At 33.5% G+C, this 17,890-nt stretch overlaps 1 protein-coding gene across 1 annotated transcript in view; it reads left to right on the forward strand.

Moving 5' to 3' along the window:
* The window catches only part of LOC115887301 (hemicentin-1-like), a 662,438-nt gene that overhangs the window by 530,593 nt on the left and 113,955 nt on the right, over nucleotides 1-17,890 (forward strand). Inside the window, exon 3 of the mRNA XM_030906694.1 lies at nucleotides 7,823-8,031. Within this exon, the coding sequence (XP_030762554.1) occupies nucleotides 7,823-8,031 (209 nt within the window). The remainder of the gene's footprint in view (nucleotides 1-7,822; nucleotides 8,032-17,890) is intronic.

Genomic DNA, 17,890 nt, shown 5'->3' on the forward strand with positions numbered 1-17,890 from the left:
AAAATAAAAACATAGCTTTTGTGGGTAATGTTTGGTTATGTTACTTTTATTCTCTTATCTATGGTTACTTTTTATTTTCTAGATTTATGCGTCATTAGCGCCACTGTGGTTAATTGGTGAACCCTTATTCTTCCCATTTTTGTGACTTTTTCAAATAAAGTCCCATAAGAGATATTTCTCCTCATCTCTACACTCCATACAGTAGACGTAGCAACATTGTGACGTGCATGACAAACACCTTCCAATGCTGGACACATGATCATTTGCCACATCATTGTGTATGAGGCACACTTGTAAATTGCAACGTTGTCGAAACCTGTGGCATATGTTGGTACAACGTGGACGCATCGTATAGGACCGACTTTAGTCAAATATTTTGATGCCTGTAATTGAATTATTTTTTGACGTTTAATTGAATTATTACGTTTAATATTTGACGTTAATTAGTCAAATATTTTGCACGCCAAGTTTTATTGACTTTCCTACATAACTTTAACGTTGACGTTATGAAACATATCAAAAATAGAATATCGGAAAAAAATATTATCGAGAAAACACGACCTAGCAAAAACTACCGATAACTAAAAACTAACAATCTTGCTCGTCTCTTACTTCTCCCTGCCTCTGTTGCTCTGTTAAAATGATACATTATTCTCCAGTTATCTTCTTTTCGATTTTTAGGGCCCCTTAAATCGAATCGCTTCGGGGCTCGGGCCTATATATTTTTTATCGGGGGCAAAAAAAAACGGGGTTGGCGGCATTGGTTGTGGGAAAAAACCGCCTCCGCAAAGTCGCTTATCCCGATTATAGATGGCGGTGCCGTCAGTTTCTCGGTTCTTTTCCCCACTCCCTGACAAGTTCGACTTGTAGATTAATTTCCCGCTTGATATCGGATGGCTGATGTATCCAAACCAAGACCGATTAGCGGATACAGTTAATTTTTTATGCCGTAACACGGTGGCAGAGTTTTCGATTATATTTTTGGTAAACCAATTGGGACTTTTATTTAAACCTTCTCGATTGAAAGAATATACAGGATGTCTCTTAAGTAAATGCAAGTATTTAAAAAAATAGTGTTTTCCAGAATCTAATGCTGTTTGAATATAATATATTCAAATATAAAAACATTCGTCAGTGAAATATTCTCATAATTTCTTTCTTTATAGTTTTATTAGCACTAAATTACTAAAAATGCTATTTATTTAAAGCTTTTCTATGTAAAATGTGCGTCTAGTAAAATCTCTCGCAGCGAGACCAAGACCAAGGCTACTTATTAACTGCAAGACCAAATGCATTTGCTTATCGCTAGATGTAAGCATGAAGACGAGACATTCCAAGATTCTATAACTGTAAAACACGATCTACGCGGAGAACTCTATGTATGCGAAGTTCTATACTCGATCTATGCGGAGAACTCTTCGAAGCAGGTCAAAGTCGCGTTTCGTCGCCCAACTTTGTGGCATTTCAGTTTATTTCCAGTTGTCTTGACCTACTTCGGTTTGTCTCGACCCACTTTCGATTCTAAAATGCGCCTGAAAACTACTCGTGAAATTGCGGAGAACGTCGGCGTCGTCATGGGGGATATTTTTGGCATTTCCTGTTATCTTGTTCAATTACGTTTCATTTCGGGTTATTTCCAAAACGTGGCGGCATCTGTACCCGAGGCAAAGGACTTTTTTCATAAATCTCAGTGAAATAAGTAACTCTAGACGTTTCTAAAATAGTTGTTGATACGATGATATTTCGTTAATTACATCTCGTTTTATGTTGATATACAGGGTGTTTCAAAACAAATGCGAAAAACTTCAGGGGGTGATTCCTTGTTCAAAATAAAGGGTAGTTTGCTTCATCAATGTTGGGTCAAAAGTCAACCATTAGGGAGATATTGCGGTACAAAGATGGCGGAAAAATAATGTTTTTATCTTGAAAACGAAAAGAGATAGACTAATAAAATTTTATGGAAGCATTACTGTTATGAAAACATACTTTCAGGTAATTTTTTCACTTTTTTAAAATGAGTGAAAGGGGTTGAAATAAACTACCCCTATCATTCTTGTTAACGAAATTTAAAGAAAAATCTTATCAAACACATGCAAAAAAATTAATTTGGATAGTTTAGTTTGTTTAGAAACTTTTTTATATCTTGTATTTTTTTGATAAAACTCACCGATTTGAAATTAAAAAATAAAATGTAAAGCATTACATGTCAGGACAAAAAACATTTTCTGATAAAGAATCTAGTGGGCTGCTGTAATTCGTTTAGGAAAAAATCTAGTCGGCCGCTGTTACTTTTTAGGATGTTCCTAATATTATTTTATTTGACATTACTCTACTGCAATACGTTATTATCTAGATGATTATTATTATCGTTATTATCACTAGATTCTTAATCTAAAAATGTTTTTTGTCCTGACATGTAATGCTTTACATTTTATTTTTTAATTTCCAATCGGTGAGTTTTATCAAAAAACAACAAGAGGTAAAAAGTTTCTAAACAAACTAAACTATCCAAATTAAAGCATTTGCATGTGTTTGATAAGATTTTTCTTTAAATTTCATTAACAAGAATGATAGGGGTAGTTTATTTCAACCCCTTCCACTCATTTTAAAAAAGTAAAAAAATTACCTGAAAGTGTGTTTTCGTAACAGTAATGTTTCCATAAAATTTCATTAGTCTATCTCTTTTCGTTTTTAAGATAAAAAATAAAAACATTATTTTTCCGCCATCTTTGTACCGCGATATCTCCCTAATGGTTGACTTTTGACCCAACGTTTATAAAGCAAACTACCCTTTATTTAAAACAAGGAATCACCTCCTAAAGTTTTTCGCATTTGTTTTGAAACACCCTGTATATTCCACAAAATTAATATTTGGTCACACGTTTACAATATGTTGTAGTAGATATTTAAGAACTAAAATTTTCACTTAAACTGCAGGAATATAATTACAATATTTTTATTATTTCATTTTATTATAATGAATTAGTATATAAAATTATTGTACATGGTATGTTTGTTTACTCGGAATTAATTGATTAATATAACAGTAGTATTGAGTAGACAGTTGCCAGTGTTACTTGATGAGTAATACTGGCAACATCATAAATATATCGAACTAATTGAGAAAATTATTGATTTACCCGATGTCAATAAAAGTATGGTCCATGGACATTTTTAAAAAAGCGATGTTCTCTTATTGTTTTAAGAGAAAACTCTGTAAAAGATACTACAATTTTACAGTTTTTAATCTACCATCGGTACCTGTTTTCTAAATGCCCTGTTTATGATATTTCATATCAGTTTAATATAGTGGCATTAGATTACACTCCATTACAAACTAATTATATTTATTCATACTCCATGTTTACTTATTTTTCTGAAGCAACCACAACGTTTGATCTTGATTGCTTCGTGCTATACCACGAAATAGTACGATAGATATAAGCCCGTGTTATAAAAATTAGTTCCCACGTTTCATGAAATAGACCGAGATGCGCCGTGATTGATTGTTTTTTATTGTTAATCTCGGTATATTTGGTTCTATTTCGGGAAACGCAAGAACTAATTTTTGTAACTCGGACTTAATTTGAGTTTACTTCTGAAAGTATTTCCAGAAATGTTTTGCGAAATATATCCTAAAACATTTCGGGGATATACACAGTTCCCGTCCATTCTGCAGTATTTAACCGGAATATTTCTCCCAATAATTTTATATTGCTTATTATCTAGCTTTTTTCTAAATCTATCAAAAAACATTCAAGGTTACCCACCCTTAAGAACTTTCATCAACAACTTCTTCTCTTTAGGGCAAGTTTCGCCTGAGGTACGTATGAAAATCGCATCATACTTCGACTCCCGACCTTCGCAATGCTCCGACCCTAGGCCTTATCGCGAAAGCCTTTCGCAACTTTCTTTTCTCGGTCCCTTTTGCTCTATCGATTGAGCCAGCGAGTTTAGTATTCAGTCGACGGTTATAGGGAATAAAAGAAAACGCTGCTGGAGGAAAAAAGGAAGTTTAAAAACCCTACGAAGGGGATTGTTTGAGATCTCAGGAACGACGTGTAGTTGGTGGAAGAAGAATAAAGGGCAAGGGCTTTAACTGGGACAAGACAAACAACGATTGTTTGCTCTTAATAGTGGGACAATTTTCTTAAATGATTTTCAAAGGAAACGTTATTGCTTTGTCTTTATTAAAACTAATTTATGTATCATACAGGGTCCCGCATCTGCAGCTCCTATATAATAAAAAAGTTGAGAATTTTGTTTAAGTGCAAACCTAAAGTATGTACTGGGATGTATTTCAGTAAAATATTTTAACTTCTGTAGGTTTGCTCATAAAAGTGTGAATCTTTTAAATGGAACACCCTGTATATTATTGCAAAGTTGGCTTTTTTTGCTCGATCGTGATATCATTCTAATCAATTATCTTCGGAAAGGGAAAACCATTTCAAAAAAATACTACACCTCGTCATGGTACAGTAAATATTTTTACTTAATATCAATAGTATGGAGTGTAGAGGTAAGCAGAAACAACTCCGTGCATTAAAAAATGGTCAAAAAAGGGAAGAATTAAGATGGCGCTGCTGTAGCAAAAACCTAAAATTTAAGACATGCGCCGAACATTTTTAGAACAGATGAATATTTGACGTAAAGCATATATGCACGTGAAGCCGCGCGTTTCAAAAAAATACAAATTTTATTTTCATGTCACATGACATATATTATAGATTTTTATTCAGAAGCAATAGACTAGGCCCTTTTTTGATTGTTTCTCATAAGTTATTTCGCAAATATCATTCAAGACGACGAAAAAATATTGTGATCGTTTTAGCTTTAAATTAATGTTAATTAAGAAAATTTTATTTTAATAATTGGTGCTGGGTGTTAAATAAATATAATGCAGCTTTAAAATAACTTCATACATTTATTTAGTATAAAAATTAAGTCATTATGTGGTTCTATTATCGATTATTCAGAAGCAATAGACTGGGCCTCTTTTTTATTGTTTCTCATAAGTTATTTCGTAAATCTCATTCAAGATGAAAAACTTTAGTTTAAAATTAATGTTAATTATAATTAGGAAAACTTTATTTAAAGTAATTAATTGATGATATGGGATTTAAATAAATATAATGCAGATCGAAAATAACGTAACACATTTTATTTAGTAAAATTAAGCCAATATATAATGTAATTTTATACTGTACAAGTATTTATTTACGTTTTGCCATCGTAGTTGCCATTCATTCAGAATAGTGGATTTTAAATGTTTGATAGTCGGATGGCTTAACTACTTTAACATCAACTACTTCTAGACAAGAATCGTGTGCAGTATTATCTTCTTTTTCACTCCCAGCTATTCCAACATGGTTTGGGACGTGGAATAATATAATTTTATAGCCCTTCCAGATCCTCCTGTCTTCCTTGTAGTTCACCCAATAGACTCGTTCTCGCAGCTTCGTCTCAAGTTGGTAGTTGTCATTCATTCAGAATAGTGGATTTTAAATATGTTTGGTAATCGGATGGTTTAACTAGTAGTAACCAGTATAATTTGCATCCCACGTATTGTACTTTTTTTCCTTTGAATTTCGTTTCCTATTGTCCCATAGCTTGGGACGTCATTTTATAGCCCTTCCAGATCCTCATGTTTTCCTTGTAGTCCACCCAATAGAACCTTTGTCTTAGCTTCCTCTCAAGTTGGTAGTTGCCATTCATGAAGAATGGTAGATTTTAAACATGTTTCGTACTCGGATGGTTTAACTACTGTAACATCATAAATAAATTGTATACCAACACATAATGGCCACACTCCAACAGACTTCAATATTCATAAACTTCGTCAGAAGAAAATATTTTTTGATCCAAAGTTTTTTTTTTCGTTATGAGAATAAATTACATGCAATTTGTTAATTCATTACAACATTGAATAAAATATGCAAAATGTTTATACACATACTATAATAGATAAATCTTCACTTAAAATTATGTGATTTAAGATCTGCTTGCTTGTAGGACCTAGACTCATAAACTCAATTTCTTTAGGTTTATTGATATAACCAATAAATGTTAAATACATTTCTTGAAAGTACAATTTTTAATGTATTTCCTACTTTTACTTGTTTAAAAAAATGCCAACAATTTGTGCATGTCTGTCAAACTTTAAAATCATTAAAAATAAATTTTATTCAGGTCATTTTAGGTTGTAAAAATATACTTTGTACCATGTATATCAATAATCTTACAAAAAATCTTTGCTACACTTTTGATTGACTCTAATTTTAACATATAATACAAATAATACTGAATTATATGTATTTGACATACCGTAGGTTGGAAAAAAGATATCCTTTGCTCTTTATTTTTCCATAAGCTATTCAATCCACTTCGCACCACACACACACTTTAACCATTGTTAAATAATAAATAAAGCACAAAATATGGATAATTTAAAAAAAAAATAAAAACAAAGCTTTTTTTGTCTATGGTAACTTTTAATTTTTTAGATTTATGCGTTTTTAGCGCCACTATGATCATTTGGTGAACCCTTATTCTTCCCATTTTGTGACCACTTTTGGAATAAAAGTCCTATAAGAGTTGTTTCTACTTACCTCTACCCTTCATAATCAATAGGAAAATCGCCACAAAGTGAAAATATACGAACCTTATCATATATTTTCAGAAGAATTCTATTTTTTAAATAAACATGAGAATATAATACAAAATATCTTTTTATACATTTTTTACTTTAATACATATACGAAGCAAACAATTTCAACAAAATGGCCCATTCATATTTTTTACGTCGCATTACACCATATTCTCAGCAATAAACTCAATAAAAGCATATTTTACCACCCACTCACGACTTTCTCCACTAAAATAAAATGCTTTGGATTGTTTTTAAGGTAGATATTTTATCTTATTGTGTGTCGGAAAAGGTTTTCTTTTTTTACTTTTTTATTCCTTTTGCGACGAAAACAAACTTGTTCTTTGTCACACGCTTGCGAAGACATTTTTAGTTCAAGTTTCCCGTCGTTTGAAGTACTTTAGATTTAAGTATCACCTTTATTTGTGTGGTTTTCCTATGGCCGGATATAAAATATATGATACTTCTATGTATTATAGGGATGTTTTAATGTAATATCCGTGTAAAACGCCCCATTAAAAATAAAATGGGTAATAATAAAATACAGAGGACATTTTCTTTGGGGCTCTCTTAGGCATTGCCTCCTCATTACTAAGTTTATTAATTCATTATTATTTAGATGGCGGTGCTTCCCGGATTTCATACCTAGTTGTGTCATAGAAACGAATCATAGCGCCCGTATAGTAAATGCATTTTATGAATAGTTTGATAAATATTATTTGAAATCCTAAATCCTTAGTCTAAGTCCTAAATCATATCACTGTCTTAAACATATCACACCGATAGACTAGTTTCTATATAAATACACAAGATGAGTCTTAAATAAGTGCAAATATTTTTAGGGGTAATATATTTCGATCCCAGAAACACGCCTACGGGTTTTTTTTCACGAAAAAAAAATTGAAAATTCGGATTTTTGTTGTAATTTTTTAGTTTTAACTAGGCAGGCGGGCAGTTAATTTTAGTAACGGTAAACCATGCAATATAATTATTAGAAAATATTCGTATAACATAAATAGGTAAATACCCAGTAAAAAAATCGGCGGTTCTCAATACCGCATATTATTTTGCCTCACAGCATTGTTTTGCCTCACATTTACAAATAAGTTGAGAATTACCATGCTGGTATTCACTGGTATTCATATGATGCTACAATGTATTTTCTCATTGTTGCAGTTACGATGTAAGAGGTAGATCGTTCAGCAAGGCAAGGCAGTGGTCAGACACAGATGTTTTTGGACCGCGGGCCTACTTTGTCACAGTCTCGAATTCAGCAGCCCTAACACTGGACGGTGTCCAGTTAGAAGACGAAGGAATCTACAGATGCAGGGTGGACTTCAAGACATCTCCTACAAGGAACTTTGCTATAAACTTAACTGTTATAGGTAAGTTCTCTTTTATTGTTATTTTATATTTATACAGGGTGTCTCATATAAAGATGCAAGTATATTAACTGCAAAATAAAACGCTTTACTTTATACACTAGACGCGCTATTCGGTAACTATATTAGCATCATCAGCAGATAATTATAATCATCTCCTGATGCTGATCCAGTGTTGTAATGTAAAATGTTTTGGTGCATTGTGGTGGACTAATATTATACAGGCAGTCCTCGATTTACGTCGTTTCGTGTTACGTCGTTTCGAGTTACGTCGAACAAATTTTTGTCACTATTCCTCAAAGTTACGTCCCACTGTTTCGAGTTACGTCATTTTTTGAAAAGAATGATTCAAATTTTGAAAGAAGTTTGGACATAAACAATTAAATTTTAGCAGCATACAAGCAGGGTTGACAGATCCTCATAATGAAAAAGCGGGACAGTGTTGCTCATTACTTAATTAGTAACTATTACGACATTTGATGACACCCACAATAAATGTTCCAACCAAAAAAAAAATATCTACTTTATAAATATATCTACTTTACTCTCTGGTATTTTTGTGGTTGCCATATAGTATTATATTTACTATTATGGATAGTTAAAAATACTTTTTATGACTAGATAGTAAAAAAGAGGGACTGTAAAAATACTCGCCCTGATTTGTTTTTCATAAAAAAACTTTCTAAAATATAATTCGTTTTTTATATTTTTGTTATTTTTTTTGCTTTTTGTATTATTATAAGTTTAACTACACATACAATACACTGTTTCGCAAACCTCAATTATTTAAAAATACCATAATATTAATATATACAAAGCATATCCCTTTGTTTTATTTTATTTTTATCTTACAAAAGTACCTAACTTCCCCATTTTCTATAGGATCTTATGACAAAATAAGATTCGACTTACGTCGTTTCGACTTAAGGCGCTGTTTTGAAGAACCTAACCTGCCGTAAGTACGAAGACTGCCTGTATTTTGCTGGTGTAACACCAAAAGTTCAAACCCCAAGTATATTATTTTCAGAAACACGCTCAGCGTATTTTAGCAAAAAAAAAGAATATTTTACAATTTTCTTGACATTTTCAGGTTCAGGTTCATACTCCTGAAATTTCTTGTCGTTGTGTTTCAAAATGGAAGCCTTGCAAAGTTGCCATCTCCAACGTTTACCAAATTCTGCATGTTTGTATGTTTATAAGTTTAGGAGAAGTTTAATTTTCTGCACGCAGTAAACTACAATAATTAATTCTTAATTATATCAGTGGTATACTAATAATTCTAGAAAAATACACTGTACTTATTTTTTAACTCTCACTAATACATTTTTACAGTTATTTTCTACTAAACCAAACTAATCAATCCAAACAATTATTGCAGATGTCATTATTACCGCATTACAAAATATTCTCTATTAAGTCATGTGTATGTGTATATTTGCTGATACAGGGTGGGCCAAATTGGAAACTTTTATAGGGAAACACCCTTTTCTATACGAGATAGACGAAAACTAATATCGGTGTTTGGGACTCAATTTTTATCACAAACATCATGGTAAAAACCGCACATCGATATACCGGGTGCGTCTCAAAAATGGCTTACCTCTATAACTTTTTTATTTTTTCAGATAAATAAAAACGAAATTTGGTATTTTAGTATATGACAGAAATTGGGATTGATTGACGTATTCAACTGAGCGTCCGGATTGTACAACGACCTTAGCGCGTGGCCGCGGGCAGCACAGTAGGCAAGCGAGACAGCGACGCGCCGATTTAACAAAATAAATAATTTTAAACCTGCCGTCGTTTCGTTAATAATTATCGTATCGTGTTGATTTTTGTATAGAAATACTCACGAGTCTTTAGAGCTTCCGACAAGCCTAAATAAATGGATTATTTTTTATATTTTCGATTTGTTTACATTGCCCGAGCATATTATAACTTTGAGATAAAAATCTCTCTTATAAATTTTAAAACTGAGCGTCTATGAATTTTTATCTTTCATGAAAAGTAAAAAATCTTATTTTTAAATTGCCCGTATACTCTAGACAAGAATTAAATACTTAGCGGTTATGCGAGGGTATCTTTTACCCCCACTGAGTCAATAACTTCGGCGAGAAATATTCAGAAACGGTCCCGTCTGTACATAAGAGAAGACAGTCGACATTTCAAACACCTCCTATAGCAACATCTCTTAATATTAATTATTATTAGATATACAGTGGCGAACAAAAGTATGAAAACATTTTATAAACCTTTAATATTGTACATAATATGTATATTATTCTGTTTTTTTTTTTTATAAAATACTATTTTTAATTTAAGTGACGGGGTATAAAATATCATACATTAAAAACATAAGTATACACTTAAAAATATTTAGAAAATAAATTCAAAAAAATGGTTAACAAAAGTATGGAAACATTTCTAAAGCATACACCAAAAAAATTATTATTCAATCAATAATTGTAATATTTTTTTTAATACTTAGTCGGCCACCCCTTGGCTTTAATGACTGCTTGACATCTTCTCCCCATCATCGAGTCTATTAGCTTTGCACAATAATCAATTGAAAATTTATTCCACTCTTCCTGCAAAACTACCCATAAATCTTCTCGGTTTGTGATTTGTCTTTTTCTGATTTGCTTTTCTAACTGTATCCAAAGATTCTCGATGGGATTTAAATCGGGCGATTGAGAAGGCCAATCCAAAACCCGAATTTTTTCCTTTGACAGCCAATTCTTCACAAGTCGAGAGGTATGCTTAGGATCATCATCCTGTTGGAAAATCCATGACAAAGGCAGATCATCTTCGTATGGCAACAAGTTTTTCTCCAATATCTCAACGTACTTTTGAGCATCCATACGCCCATCAATTCTGACTAACGGACCAGTACCAGATCGTCTAAAACATCCCCACACCATCAGGTTTCCTCCACCATGTTTGACAGTTGGAATTAAATACTTTGGGTCAAATCTTTGACCAGGAGGCCTTCTCACATATCCTGTAGAATCACTTCCAAATAAATTAAACTTTACTTACTTTCATCACTGAAAACTACTGAAGCCCACTGATTTTGTGTCCAGTCTTTGTGATCTCTAGCAAACTTTAATCTTGCATTCTGTAGCGCCTCGTTAACAAGGGCTTTTAACTTTTTTAGACGGCGCCTACTAAAGGAGAACATTTATGGTAGACGCGCCGTCTAACAGTCATGTCAGAAACGTTTACATCTGGGTATTCCTACTTAAGTCCCTTGTTAATATCTACGGCACTTTTTTTTGGGTCGCTTCTGGCTTTTCTTAAAATTATGTGGTCCATTTTTAAGGAAGTTTTTCGCGGTCTTCCACTTTTAACTGCAGGGTCTACAGTCCCTCTTTGTAAATAACGCTTAATAATCTTACTTACTGTACCCCTTCTGAGGTCCAACCGCCTAGAAATATCAATTTGCTTCACACCCTTTTGATATAATGCAACTATCTTCTGTTTAAAGTCAGAGACATAGTACTTGCACTTCGGCATTGTATTTGGAAATAATACTATTACACCAAGTTACTAAGGCAGACCACTAACTAAAGTAATTTTAAATAAAAATATTTAAAATGCTTCCTTACTTTTGTAAACAACCAAATACCAAAACACCATTATAATCGACAAAACCTTGTCAAAGGTTTTTTATATTTTATCAGTAAAATTTTTGAGGTTAATCAAGAATAGATAAAATACAGTGTTACCAGAAGATATTCCTAAGAAATAGTAAAAATTAAAATGTTTCCATACTTTTGTTCGCCACTGTAGTTCAAATGTGTTGTTGTTAAATAGAATTTAAATTGTTATAAAATTATCAATCTTTTATTGTACATATTATTTTCGTTTTAATTGCTGCTGACAGCTACCGGCGAGCATTTGTTTTCTGTGTTTAAGTTCTTTTCAATGAAATACAATTATACAGGGTCCATAGAGAAAATCAATTTTTCTGTTGATAGCTCTTAAATTATTAATTGTAAAAAAAGTATACTTAAACCATCAAATTCTACGTAAAAAAGTACTTTGGAAATGTGTTCATAAAAATACAAAATTTTTCATCGGAAAAACGTTTGTAAAATTTTGAAAAACTCTTGAAAGAACTCCGAAGCGGTAACAGATGTGAATGTGTGGTTTTTACCATCATGTTTTTGGTACAAAATGAGCTCCAGACACCGATATCAGTTTTCTTTTCCTCTATCTCCTATAGAAAAGGTTTTTAGAGATAAATACCCTCTTTAAAAGTGTCCAATTTGACCCACCCTGTACATATGGCAACACGGTGCTTCGAATAAGATGAGAGTCGCTTGATTGTCGCTTGGTTCCGGCGGTTCTCAAAATGTAAGCAATAAAATTGTCTAAATTTGTGAAAAAACCTAGGATATTTTCATATTTTCAATTTATTATAAAAATTGTAAATAGGAAATATGTTTCATTTGTCCAAATCTGCAACCCTTTACAATGCTTGCACTTATTTAATAGACACTTTATATAATTTATTTTTACACTATTAGTATCTTTTATTGGACAAAAATAGAAGCAAATGGTATATGCACAGGATACAAAACTAAAATGCGTAGCTCTTGCTAATTAAGAGACAAACAAATGTCTAAAGCTTAGGGATTATAAATTGAATTAATACAGCCATCGCAGTTTCGCTCACAAATTGATTTTAGTTTCGAACCGAAGCGGGAGGCCATGTTGAAACAAGAGAATTGAACTGACAGGGAATATAGTAATAACCATATATCAGCTCGCCTAGTGTTTATATCAGTAGTTCGATAATTTTAATGGTATAATGGAGAATTCTATATTGTTATTGTCGAATCACTAGGGGCAATTGGTTTTCTGTCACGGTGCCAGTTTTCGTTTGATTGATAAAGTGGTAAAACTGACCAGCGGGTTTTTGAAATTGTATTTTGTCGATTCACAGCCATTCGTATGTAAACAATATTTTATTTTTTTAGTAACAATGGGAGATATATTCGGGACAAATAACAAAAATGGACAAACCTTACAAAAAAAAATAATAACATAATGTAGTTAAACAGAAAAATTCTCTATTACCACTTTACCGAGATTAAAACCAATGTTAACAAAGCTTATATATTTTAATAGTACTTTTCCACAGTTGTATTAAATTGATTTTTTCCATTAAAACATATGTCGATTACACAAATAACAAAATAAAAATTTATAAATTTTCAAGAAGATTAAGAAAAGCCAATAGATTGACGTCAGTGAATTGGCATCATTTTTTAAAATGTTTTGTTTGATAATTTGCTTTGGCTTCACTAATCCTAAGGCATCACTATCACCAATCACTGTTCCTAAAATCATTTAAGACAGCCCACCATCGGCGAAGCTTCCATTGATGCGGGTGATGCATCGCATCTCTTCAAAATATTCTAATACGTTTTTATTTAAAAAAGTCACTGAGATCTCCTATAATAAATTAAGTTTCTCATTAAATTTATTCAAATTAAATTCAATTTCAATGATTTAAAGTGTGTATTGGTCGAGCTTTATAGATAACACTAATACCTAAGCTATACGTTAAAAATAAAAATATCTCGACAGCGCGGTGATGCGACTGTCCTCGTTACATCTTGAACGCCGCCGAACCCGAGTAGGGATCAGCGAACTTTCTAATCGTGATTACGTCTCCCGTTTGCTGTTTTAATAGGTGGGTGATGCGGTTTTTTAAACACATCTCATTTATGAAGAAAATAAAAAATAGTGTCGCCTGTCGCGATGACAGATTTTTAGTGCAGCCTGTAAAATAAAAATAATTTTCCAATCATCCTTCAGTTCTATGGTATATTCAGAAAAATTAAAAAGTATTGAACAAGGACCCCCATAGCATATTTTGAATATTAATACTAAATTAAAATCGTGTATTGGTCATTTTAATGAAAATGTTTATAAAAGTGAACACTGGTTACCTGGTTGTAAGGCACTCAATAAACTTTTTTGTTGGCTTTGTCTACTATTATTATTACTAACAGATACGTTCACAATTTTTTTTACCTAAATTTAGTTCTTTTTTCAAATTTGTTTGATTATCTTTTTAACGTGTTCCATTTTTTGTATATTTTATTTTTGTAATGTCAAAATTAAAGGCTTTAATAAAATAAAAAAGAAAACTTTATTGTGTTGGTAAAATGTTAATTGCCAGTTACTTTTACATTCCCTTTTATTTGCCACGTTGGCAACTATTCCTATCATTGTGATAGCTCCGTATTTATTTATTTAACACTCTCTATCTGGTGTTTATGAAGATTGAGTTTTTAGAAATGTTGCTTACTTTCAAGCAACATTTTTATAACTAAAAAACTAATCGTACTATTTAATATTTTACCAGAAGACTGTGAGAAAGCAACAAGCTTTTGAGACAGCCTACACCAACGTACTACTTACGTATTTCTTTGAGGTTCTTCCTCTGACCCTAAAAAACAAACGATTACTAATAACATAATTTTTATGGTAATGTAACCGTCTTCAAGATGACGGTAGTCGTAAAAAAAGTAACCACCGATATTTATACAATTTGGTATCGCGTGCGGGACCCAAGGGGAATTTTTTACGAAAAATCTGAATAAAAGTGCATTAATAAATTATATATTCCCGTTATTTTAAAATACACACACACATACATAATCTGCAGGTGGGTAATGTAGAAAATTCCCGATGGCCTCGCGTGCCGGCATGAAAAATAGGCGGCCTGCTGTAAACCGAGACCTGAAATCTAAATTTACCTCATCGCCGCGGTGTTGTTTGGGAATATTTTTGTACTGTACATTTTCCCTAGCCACCGTAACATCATTTCTACTAAGGATGTACAAATATATCGATATCCGATGTGAACCTGTGAAGGTAACCAGACGTAGTGGTAACCAACAGCGTGTGTGCCGTAATTGCCATCTGATGTCTCACTGACCAGAACAATATCTTATGTCCCTTCTACACGTTGATCAATACATGTGCCAGTATTTGTGACCAAAGTATCGAGGAGAATATTGGTCATCGTCACGTCAGACTCTTGGTGAAGCATTGGCAACCGTCTGTTGTCGTTTTCTTCAAGTCACATCAAAGGGATTTGGTCTTGGCGCTGGCATACGTCCACACGTTGGCTGCTCTGATCGGTGATATTTTACTGTGTGTATATTTACTAACGTCTAGTAAGTTGGAAAGTCACATAGGCATTCCCGACCGATAAACACAAGAATACTTTTTTGTTTTGTTGCTCACTACCGACCGATACAGCAGTTGAGTGTGAGACATTTTTACTTTCTCTTTTGAAGTATAGCATCCACCAGTTTTCTTTTTTTCTATTTTCTTTTGACAATTTTGTAATAGTGCACACTTAGGTACTTACTTACTTACTGCCATTACTCGCTGACGAGTATTTGACACGCATCAGAAGATGGTTACGCAAGGCGTTTCCTGTCATGAGCTTTTCTGTACGTGATGTTATCTCTCTTCCGCACTCCGGACATTCAAAAATCTCATTACTTTGTTGCCTCTATACTTTTTGGTTGTCGTTATTAACTGAATTTACAATTCTCCTCCATTCCGTTCTATTCGCTGCTTCCTCCCACTGATGTTGCATACTTATCCCCTTTAAGTTTTCATGAAAAACATTCTTGTATCTTTTGTTATCCGCCCGGTTTCCTCTTACCCTCTACAAGTTCACCGTAGAGAAGAGATTTCAGGGCGGTTTTCCTGCATCCGGCATACGTGACCAGCCCATCTTAAGCGAGATTTAGTAATCATGACTTCACCGCTCTCGCAGCTTGCTTTTTCAAGGACTGATACGTTTGAGACATGATGGTACCATTTGATTCTTAACAGTTGTCTAAGGTGTCTCCGTTGCAACTTGTTTAATGCGCTCGTGTGCCGGCTGTACGGCACCCAGGTTTCGCTTTCATATAACATGGTGGGGATTATTACTGCTCGATTCACTGCAAGTTTCGTTTTTGTGCTCAAGTCATGATTGTAGAAAACCCCGTCTTAATTTCCAGAATGCTCTTGAGGCGCTGCTGATTCTGTGCTGAATTTCGGAGTCGATATTTGCCTTTTCCGAAATCAAACTGTCGAGGTAATTAAATTCTGATACATCTTCCAATAGTTCTTCTTTGAATTTTATAGCGCTGTTATGATTTTCTGGGGGAGTTCACATGATTTTAGTTTTACACACACTTAGATGGTACTTGAGAAGCAGAACAAATTAGGCAAAGAAAATAAAGTCCTCCCACTCTGGATGCCCGCTCACCAAGGGTTAGAAGGCTATGAAAAAGCAAACGATCTAGCTAGAAAAGGAGTGAACACTCCACTAACTGAGCCAGAACCTTTCTGCTTTCCAAGCGGACACCAGCTTAAAGGGGAAGTAAAGAACCTAGGGGACTCCATCCATAACCTGGAATTGGAATCCTCCAACGGTCTAAGACACTCGAAAAAGTTCCTCAGGACTTACAACCGAGAAAAATCAAAGATTTTCCTTGATTTAAGTAAGAACAATCTTCGGATTGTCACGGGGTTTCTAACAGGACACTGTCTCCTCAACGAAAACCTCAGTAGATTGAAGCAGAGAAACAACGGCAAATGCAGATTCTGTGGGGGAAAATGGGGAAACACCAGAACACCTTATCACTGAGTGCGCCAAGATGACCGTTCGGGCCATAAACTTTGGTACAACTGATGTCGAAGATGGAGAGCTGACCTCTGTGGAGCCGTCTTGGATACCTACTTGTTTTTGTCAAAGCCCTGTATGATGAATTATAACCCGTTTTAACTCAAGAAAGGGGAACACAAAATAGATCTGTAAGGTCGCGGTGATTAATCCCCTTCCTAAACATTCTACATCCTAGGTGGTACTTCTAAGCACTAAATAAATAAATCGGAGAAGCCGCTAAATTCCGGATATCTTTTGTTGATATTGTCCTGCATCGAGACAAACAAAACGTTTTTCCAACACAGGACAGATGACTAATTCTCTGGCCCGTACGTGTGCCAACATATTGGCCCATGCACTGGCTAACTAGTGGCCAATTAGTCCAATCTGTGGCACTTATAGATGTTGGGCAATGTGTTGGCCAATACGCCTCTGCAATTATTAGCCAGAGAATTGATAATCTGTCCACACTTTGGGACACTGTCGCTTCATTTCTTTAAGTATAAATATTTATTTACGATTACAGTTGAAAGTTGGAACCTTTGGTATTACACAGCAAAATAAAACACTAAATCACCACAATACACCATAACACTTTTACTTTTACACTGGACGCGCGTTTCGCTAACCATGTTAGCATCATCAGCAGATGATTATAAACTATCAGTTTATTTTTAGTTTAGTACTTTACTATCAGTTTAGTTTCGCTAACCATGTTAGCATCATCAGCAGATGATTATAAACTGATAGTTTATATTTATCTGCTGATGATGCTAACATGGTTAGCGAAACGCGCGTCCAGTGTAAAAGTAAAAGTGTTTTGGTGTATTGTGGTGATTTAATGTTTTATTTATTTACGACCCGATACCAGAAGAAGGTTTTGTAATATAATATAGTACAAACGATAATAATGCCACTAAATAATGCGACTAATAGTGCTACTTAGATACCATATAATAAAAAACGGCATCAAGTTGGCTTAGAAATTAATAAGAAATGATATAAGTTATATCCGCGATATCATTAAATGTATATATCACCGCGTTTTTCATTTAAGTAAATCTGACACCATTCTTTTATCACCTACGCTCTATACAGAGCATAAGAAGATGAAATATAAAAAGAAATGTACAAAAGATTAACCAACATTTCCCGCAGTTTGCATATTAG

Source organism: Sitophilus oryzae, unplaced genomic scaffold (assembly GCF_002938485.1).
Source record: "Sitophilus oryzae breed Bouriz unplaced genomic scaffold, Soryzae_2.0 scaffold_562_pilon_pilon, whole genome shotgun sequence".
Lineage (NCBI taxonomy): Eukaryota > Metazoa > Arthropoda > Insecta > Coleoptera > Curculionidae > Sitophilus > Sitophilus oryzae.